Source organism: Sciurus carolinensis, chromosome 19 (assembly GCF_902686445.1).
Source record: "Sciurus carolinensis chromosome 19, mSciCar1.2, whole genome shotgun sequence".
NCBI lineage: Eukaryota > Metazoa > Chordata > Mammalia > Rodentia > Sciuridae > Sciurus > Sciurus carolinensis.
Window position 1 is genome coordinate 3,399,227 of NC_062231.1, and position 8,999 is coordinate 3,408,225.

General features: G+C 39.8%; 1 protein-coding gene across 1 annotated transcript; it reads right to left on the reverse strand.

Moving 5' to 3' along the window:
- Positions 1 to 6,786: 6,786 nt before the first annotated feature.
- On the reverse strand, positions 6,787 to 7,722 carry LOC124971138 (vomeronasal type-1 receptor 90-like). The gene has a single exon (XM_047534927.1). The coding sequence runs from the start codon at positions 7,720 to 7,722 to the stop codon at positions 6,787 to 6,789; it is 936 nt and encodes a 311-aa protein (XP_047390883.1).
- Between the last annotated feature and the right edge of the window lie 1,277 nt (positions 7,723 to 8,999).

Genomic DNA, 8,999 nt, shown 5'->3' on the forward strand with positions numbered 1-8,999 from the left:
AGCATATTGTCGATTTTTCTTTTTAATCCAATCTATCAGTCTATGTCTTTTGATTGATGAGTTCAGGCCATAAATATTCAGGGTTATTATTGTGATATGATTTGTATTCCCAGTCATTTGACTCATTTTTTTTTTGACATGATTTGGTTTCTCCTTTATTTGGCTATTCCTTTAGGCTATTTCCTTCCGTTGCTGATTTGCATCGTTTTTCATCTCTTCCTCATGGAATATTTTGCTGAGAATGTTGTGTAATGCCGGCTCTCTTTTTGTAAATTCCTTTAGCTTTTGTTTATCATGGAAGGATCTTATTTCGTCGTCAAATCTGAAAGTAAGTTTTGCTGGGTGTAAGATTCTTGATTGGCATCCATTTTCTTTCAGGGCTTGGTAAATGTTGTTCCAGGCCCTTCTAGCTTTTAGGGTTTGGATTGAAAAATCTGTTTATATTCTTATTGGTTTCCCTCTGAATGTAATTTGATTCTTTTCTCTCGCGGCCTTTAAAATTTGTCTTTATTTTGTATGTAGGTATTTTCATAATAATGTGCCTTGATGTAAGTCTGTTATAATTTTGTATATTTGGAGTCCTATAAGCCTCTTGTACTTGGTTTTCCATTTCATTCTTCAGATTTGGGAAATTTTCTGATATTATTTCATTGAATAGAGATTTCATTCCTTTGGTTTGTTTCTCTAAGCCCAATAATTCTTAAATTTGGCCTTTTCATGATATCCCATAATTCTCGTAGATTCTGTTCATAATTTCTTACCATCTTCTCTGTTTGGTCAACTTTGTTTTCAAGATTAAATATTTTTTCTTCAATGTCTGAGGTCTATTGGCTTATAGTGTTCCTGTAGATTTCCAGTATATCACCTCCCAGCCTTCAGTAGCCTGAAGTCATAGAGGAACTTGAAAATGCAGTGCTTTCGAACAAAGCTTCCCCTATCCCGCTACTGGTTCCAGGGCTTGGAGCTGGCTCTGTGCGGAAAAGCTCTCACTGGGGGGCCTGCTCCAAGAAGCTGGCCCTGTGGGAGGAGCCCACCACCGGAGTGAGCAGGGTTACCTGGGAAAAACTCTAGCTGCCCTGCCCTGCTCTAAGACACCCCAATCCGTGCCTGCCGCCCAGGCCAAGCTTCACCCAGTGGGGCGACTCACCCCGTGGCTCTATTTTAGTCTGAGTCTCTCAATGCCTCTCCTTCTTGAATTCTGGTTTCTGGAGTGACTGGAGATGCAGTCAACCTCTAGTCCACCATCTTGGATCTCCCCATGGAAAGAGCCTGTGGCCGGAGGGGGCAGGGCCGCCTGGAGAAGTCTCTGGCTGCCCTGCCCTGGTCCCAGAGGATGCCTGTGGGTCGGAGCTCTCTGCTGGTTCGGGGACTTGTGACTGGCTCTGTGTAGAAAGGCTCTCACTGGGTGGTCTGCTCCAAGAAGCTAGCCTTGAAAGGCGCTTCCCACCGGAGGGAGCTGGGCTGCTTGGGGAAGTCCCTGGCTGCCCTGTCCTGGTCTCTGAAGCTGCCTGTGGGCCGGAGCTCGCCGCGCTGGTTCCAGGACTTGGAGCTGGTTCTGTGTAGAAAGGCTCTCACTCGGGGGCCTGCTCTGAGTAGCTGGAGAAGCTGGCCATGTGGGAGGAGCCCACTGCCGGAGTGCCACTTCTTCCAATTTGTATGCCTTATTTTTTTTCTAGATTTTTCACTCTAGCAAGAACTTTCAGGTATGTGCACACTAAAAGTGGTAAGAGTGGGCTTCCTTGCCTTATGCCTGATCATATATAAAATCATTTAAATATTACATCATTAAATATGCTGTTGATGGTGGGTTTTCAATGTATGGCCTTTCTTTTGTTTAGGTAAGCTCCTTCTCTACCTTCTTTGTTGATAGTATTTATTGTAAATGGGTTTGTATGTTTTTCAAATGCTTTCTTTGCATCTGTTGAGCTGATTATGTAACTTCAGTTCTTCACTACTTGGTTTTGGGTGTTAGTACAATCATTCTGCACACAATCAGCCATCCTGTGTCCATGGATAAATCCCAGGCATTAGTGATATATGATGCCTTCAATCTGCTCTCATTTTTCTCAATCTATGTTCATCAGGTGGATTGTCCTGTAGTTTCCTTTCCTCATTGTGTTTCCTGATGTTGGTGTACACATGTATTGTCCTTATACAATGAGTGTGGAAATGTTTCTTCCATGGATTGTCATTTTGTGTTAATTTTTTCAAAATGTAATAGCCTTCTGTCATGGAGTCATGTGGTCCTGGACTAATTTTTTAATGGGTGGTGCTGTTTTGTGTGACTAGTTCAATCTTCTTATTTATTATTTTTGCATTAAAGTTTTAATTTTTTTATTCTTCAATGTTTTGCAGCTATATTTGTCTAGGGATCTATCTGTTTTTATATGGTTATTGTTCAGTTGGTGTGTAATTGCTTATGGTTCCTATAATTCTTGTGGTATCAGTTGTAATGTTTCCTCTTTAATTTCTGATTTTGTCTTCCCTTTTGTTCTCTTAGTCATTCTACCTGGAAGATTTCAAATTTGTTTCCTTATCAAAGAACCATGTCTTGATTTGATTGACTTTTACTAGTGCTTTTCACATGATGCATTAAATTGTTATCTGCAATACAAACAGTGGGTTTGGAACAGTGTCTTCATTTTCTAATGGTGGAGAAATAGAATATGGGGGTGGTGTAGGATGTGATGTTTATGAGGTAGGAGGTGAGAATATAGAGGTATTAGAGTGTAGGTAGAGTGAAAGAGAAATAAGTAGAAGTTGACTGTTAGCAGGAGAGATGAGAAATCGTGACTGTCAGGTGTAACCAAGCCAGTAGGGACCTTGGAAATGATCTTACAGGTCCTGGCGGTTTTCTGTAGATAGAAGTGGCTGTACCCTAGTTGTAGGCAGCAACAGCACCAAACCTGTAGGTACCTTGATGTTGGGCTTCCAGGCCCTGGTCAGTGTCCCAGGGTGGGACCTGCCCAAACTAAAGGTGGTGGCAGGCATCACAGGTATCCCAGGATGGCATTGGAGGTGATCTAGGATGGAGGTGGCAGCTTTAAGGAGTAGGACTGCAGGGTGAGCCGTGAGGTGGCATTGGGCTGCCTATTCAAATATGCAGCACTTTGGCAGGTGTGGTAGCAGACAGTTGCCTGTGGTTCTAAGGTAGAGGCTACCATGTGTGTGGGGGCTGTGGTAGCAGCTGCGGCATATCATGATGGAGGTTGGCATAGAGATCCATGGGAACCATAGTGTGTTCTCTCTCCTCAGCATGGGCAAGGTTGCTGTCCTTGGGGCAGGTGGCATGGGTGAGGTCACTGTCTCCTTTGCCTATTTTTCAACTGAATGACTTTGTTGTTATTTATGTGATCATTATCTTTCAGGATATTTATCTTTTACCAAATCTGTGGTACCCCAAAATCGTCTGCCATTCTGCAGGTTGTCACATCATTCTGTTCATTGTTTCCTTTGCTGTGTTTCTTTGGAGTTTGATTTCCGCCCCTTTGACTATTTTTGTTTTTGTTTGTCTTGCTTGTGGGTGTATCCTGAATATAACTGACCTCACGGTACCAATCTCCTGAAAGTTTCTTCTTGTTTTCTTCTCTTAGTTTTGTATTTTCAATTATTCTGCATTTAGTTAATCAAAAACATGGTATTGTCATAAAAACATTTATATGTATATATAAATATACATATATATGTAAATATATGTACATTTAAACAAATGCATGTATGTTTTTATGCCAATACCATTCTGTATGTATATATTGTGTATATTCACATATACTTACATATATTTATATGTCTGTTTATATATTTTTATATAGGATTTTGTATATCACAGTAGCGATACCAGAAATAATCCATGCTTCAATAGTCTATAGTCAAAGGATTCACAAAAGGACTTTAAGAAATATAACATTGAAAGAACAGTACTGTCAGTGATGGGTGCTTTGTTAACTGGATGTCTGTATAAAGAAGATTGATACTTGACACTGATCTCTATCTTCCCCTGTAGAAATATAAATGAAATATAAAAGGCAACCCCTAATGGATCAAAGACCTAATTTCAAATTTCCATGGTGATTAGTATCATTACTTTAGTTCAAGATCTAGGAGTTTCAGACATTTCTTCTGGAAGTCATCTGGTGGTGATGAATCCCTGTTTCTATTGGTGTATGGTAATCATACACAAGGGGGCATTGATGATGAAATACATGTATGTGCACGCATCACACTGTACCCGCTCTCACTCTGCAGGACCTTGCAATTCCCTCCCTGATGCACTTGCTCTGCTGGGAGCCTCCCTGTGGGTGGAGGGAGGACTTCAATGGCTGGGCTTCTGTTCTGTCTTAATGCAGTGCTGCAGATTCCCTAGCAGCTGCCTACACTGCTCAGGACCTGGGATCCTCCTGCAGCAAAGACCTCAAGTGTCTGTGGCATTAATGGGGCTGTTGTGGGCTCCCTTTTATCTTTTTGCTATTTTGAGGGGTCCCTATCCCTTTGTGGCCTGAGTAGACCTTGACAGGGGACTGAAGTGGAAGTAATTTGACAACTTCTTGGTAAGGCTATCAGAGGACACTTAAACACTAAACCACATACCACATCCCCAGCCATTTTTCAAAACTTCATTTAGAGACAGGGTTTCACTGTGTTTCTTAGGTTCTCACTAAGTTGCTGAGGCTGATGTTGAATAATGATCCCCTGTCTCAGCTTCCCCAGCCACTAGGATTACAGTCACCATGCATGACTTATTTGGCACAGTTTTACATAAATGTTTTCAAATGAATGCAAAATTATATTTTGGCACTTTGAGAATTCTTTCACTTCCATTTGTAATTTGAGAAAATAATTTTACCACGATTGCCTATAAAGTCATTGAAACATTTTATTATGATCAAATACAGAAAAGATAACATTTACCATTTAACCATGCTTAAGAGTACAGATCAGTGGCATTAAGCACATTTAGATTTGGGTGCATGCATTATCTCCACCATCTCCCCACTTTTCTTCTTCCTAAACTATCTCTGTATCAATTAAATAAGAATTCCCAACTGTACTTCTTCCTCAGCTGCTGGAAAATGCCATTCTATATTCTGTCCTCACAAGTTATAGTACCCAAAGTTCCACTCTCTATATGTAGATTTACCCAGTGTTGAGTTTTTGTGAGTGAGAGTTCCCTTGACATAATAACTGGATTCATTTGTGGTTACCTATGGATCACAGTGTCCTTTCTGTTGCTGACTGAGTGGTACTGCATGGTATATCCAGATAACATGTTTATACATTCATATGCCTGTAGTATCAGACTGTTTGCACCATTGCCTATTATAGATAATGGTACCATGAGCAATGGTGTTCAAATAAAATTTTGTGCCACTGTATCCAAATTTTGTTATATTCATAAGAGGACACTTGACAGATGAGTTGGCAATGTATGATATTTACATTATCCTAGGCATAATAAAGATTAGTGAGACTATTGACCTATGAAATCTGCTTGGATCTATCACATATCTATAAATATATGGAATAATACATATAATGTAACTGATATTTACCTCTCAGGACCCTGTTTTGCGCATCAAAAAGAAATAAAAACTTGTTAGTTTATTGTGTACCCATTTGGATAATAACCAGGGATGTATTTGTCATTCACATGTTTCAATGTAATCACTTAAAATACCCCACTTCAGAATATCTTTGCCACTCATACTTCAGATAGAGTGCTAATTTCCAGAATATATTAAAAACTCAAAAAAACTCTACACCAAGAATACAAATAATCCAATCAACAAATGGGCTAAGGAAATGAACAGACACTTCACTGAAGAAGATCTACAAGCAATCAACAGATATATGAAAAAATGTTCACCATCTCTAGTAATAAGAGAAATGCAAATCAAAACTACCCTAAGATTCCATCTCACCCCAATTAGAATGGCGATTATCAAGAACACAAGCAACAATAGGTGTTGGCGAGGATGTGGGGAGAAAGGTACACTCATACATTGCTGGTGGGGTTGCAAATTAGTGCAGCCACTCTGGAAAGCAGCATGGAGATTCCTCAGAAAGCTTGGAATGGAAACACCATTTGACCCAGCTATCCCACTCCTTGGCCTATACCCAAAGGACTTAAAATCAGCATACTACAGAGATACAGCCACATCAGTGTTCATTGCTGCTCAATTCACCATAGCCAGATTGTGGAACCAACCTAGATGTCCTTCAATTGATGAATGGATAAAGAAACTGTGGCATATATATACAATGGAATCTTACTCTGCTATGAAGAATGATAAAATTATGGAATTTGCAGGCAAATGGATGAAATTGGAGAATATCATGCTAAGTGAGATAAACCAATCTCAAAAAACCAAAGGACGAATGATCTCACTGATAAGTGGATGAGTACACATAATGGGGGTTGAGAGGGGTTGGCGTTAGGGTTAAGGTTAGGTTTAGGGTTAGGGATAAGGAGGTGGGCAAGAATGGAGGAAGGAAGGACTGTATAGAGGCAAAAGAGAGGTGGGAGGGGTGGGGGGAAGGAAAAAATAACAGAATGAATCAAACAACATTACCCTATGTAAATTTATGATTACACAAATGGTATGCCTTGACTCCATGTACAAATAGAGAAACAACATGTATCCCATTTGTTTACAATAAAAAAGGTCAAAAAAAGAATACCCCACTTCATCTATGCACCCAGCATAGAGAACTTAAACACCACCCCATGATTAATTGTTGCAAAGCTGTGCAGTGGCTCATTCAGAGAATCTATCCATCTTGCAGTGACTAAATATTTACTCTTCTCCCCCACAAGCATTTCAAAAAGTCAACACTTTGTTTTTCAGTACAGATGAAAACCAAAGGACTGATTGTGGCATAGCCATTGGACACCATCATCTGGATAGAACGACAAACAGGGTCATTGTTCCACATAATCCTTGAGGAGAATATGATGCAGTCCAAAGAGTACAGGAGAACAAAGAAACTCATGAGCAGCAGAATGGCCCTGGTGGCCCTCTGTTCTGGGGAAGCTTGTGGAGACAGGCTGGTGCTTTGAAGGTGCTGGCACTGCCTCCTATGCCTGCACAAGAGGGTCACCATGTACCCACTCGAGAGTACCATGAACCCTATAAGAAAGATATCCCGAAATACACCCAGTATGGAAAATAAATGTCTGAGGAAATAACTCATGGGTAAAATAGTGCAGGAATCACTGACAAATACAAGACCCTGTGAGGACACTGTGGAGTTGGCAACAGCAGAGATGGAGAAGTGAGCGCTGAATGGCATGTAGAACACCCACAGGAAAAGAAGCCACCTCAGGCTGTCCTGTGGGGTTCTAGATTTGAACTTTGCCAAACAAGAGCTTCTAGGACTGAGGGTGATGGCCTGAAGGACACTCAGCAGACAAGTGGCAGAAATGGAGAAGCCCCTCAGAAACCTGTACAAGTAGATGACTGATTTACATGTGATGTCATCCCAAAGACCTCCCAGAGATGTAATACTGTCTGTAGCTATGAACCCCATGATGAGCAGCATCAGGAGGTGGATTAGGGCCAAGAGACCAATGATCACATCAGTGTTCTTGATTCTGTTGTCAAAGAGGAACTTGAAGAGATGGAACAGAAAAAGGATGGTGTTGGCCAAGATCCCAATTCCAACCTCAGAGTAAAAGGCAATTCTTATGTGAATAATGCCATTTAGCTTGTTGTGTTTTCCCATCTAGTGGGGTAAGGAATCAGCGAGTACATAGGAGAAAAGTAAAGGTATATTTATTATGATTAATATCAAATTTCACCAATCTCAACTGTACTGTTGCCATAAGGATAATTGATGGACTCTACCCATGTCCCATTCCCCCCTCTAGTATTCAAGTTTCCATGGCACCCTCGAAGGCATCTGACTGGATTATATTTTATGCAAAGTACACAACTTTCACTTATACTTTAAAAATTACCATGTTGTAGAAAATCTTTCCCTGCTCTGATGGGTAGTTTTACATGGCGATATCTTACTGCAAGGGTGATTTATTTTTTTCTTGGGACACATCATCTTGATTACATGCCAGGAATTTATTAAGAACCATATATTTTTTGTTAAATTAAAATCATTGGGGTTGCATTGGAAAGAAAATCCTCCAAAGCAAAGAGAGTCAATGTCTTAGATAATGCATATTTATATTAGTTTTATGTTGTCTTTATTCTGGCTTGTTTATGAACACTTGTAATTTTGTTAATGTATTCACAGAAAATGCTAAGAATTGCAAACTCTGATGTCAGATCGCTTTAATGTACCTATATGTTCTTCCATTTAAAGGCGAAGCATTCAACCTTGAGAATCCCATGAGCCAGACTTCTAGGCTCTTCTCACTAATAAACTGAACACATTCTAATCATGTATTTACTGGAGATACAGTGCATGAGGCAGAATGAGGCATATGTGACAGACAGGGGAAGCCTTCCTGCAAAGAACTATCATATGGATTTGTTCTATTTTTCAAAATTGTACAGATTCTCATTTATGTCAATTGGTAGTCTTCATAGAGTTTTAATATCTGATCACCTCTATCACCAAAGCAGAGAGGTTAAAACATTACCAGAATATTAGTCTGTTGACAATCTGTTCAGAAAAAACTGATTGAATTTTAGGACTTTTGTAATCCTTCAACACAGCTATATATTTTAAATGTTTTCCTTATCAGGTCAGAATTTGGCTTATGTGAGCCAAGTCCAGTTATTAAATATTAGCAGGAATGCACTATGAATTTTTTTCTACTGCAATTCATGGAATCCTTGTATAAACATAACTATAATTAAAATAGATCTAGGTACACTCCACTTTAAGATATTTATTAAAGGATAAATATCCAAACTATCCTTGAAATATGAGTCTTCTTTGAGTCCATATTTTCCTCCCTCCTACCAGAAAGCAATGTGATTTCTCCAGCCTTAAGAGGTCCACACATGAGCTTGGGTTCTGTCTCAGTGGTAGGCTGCTTA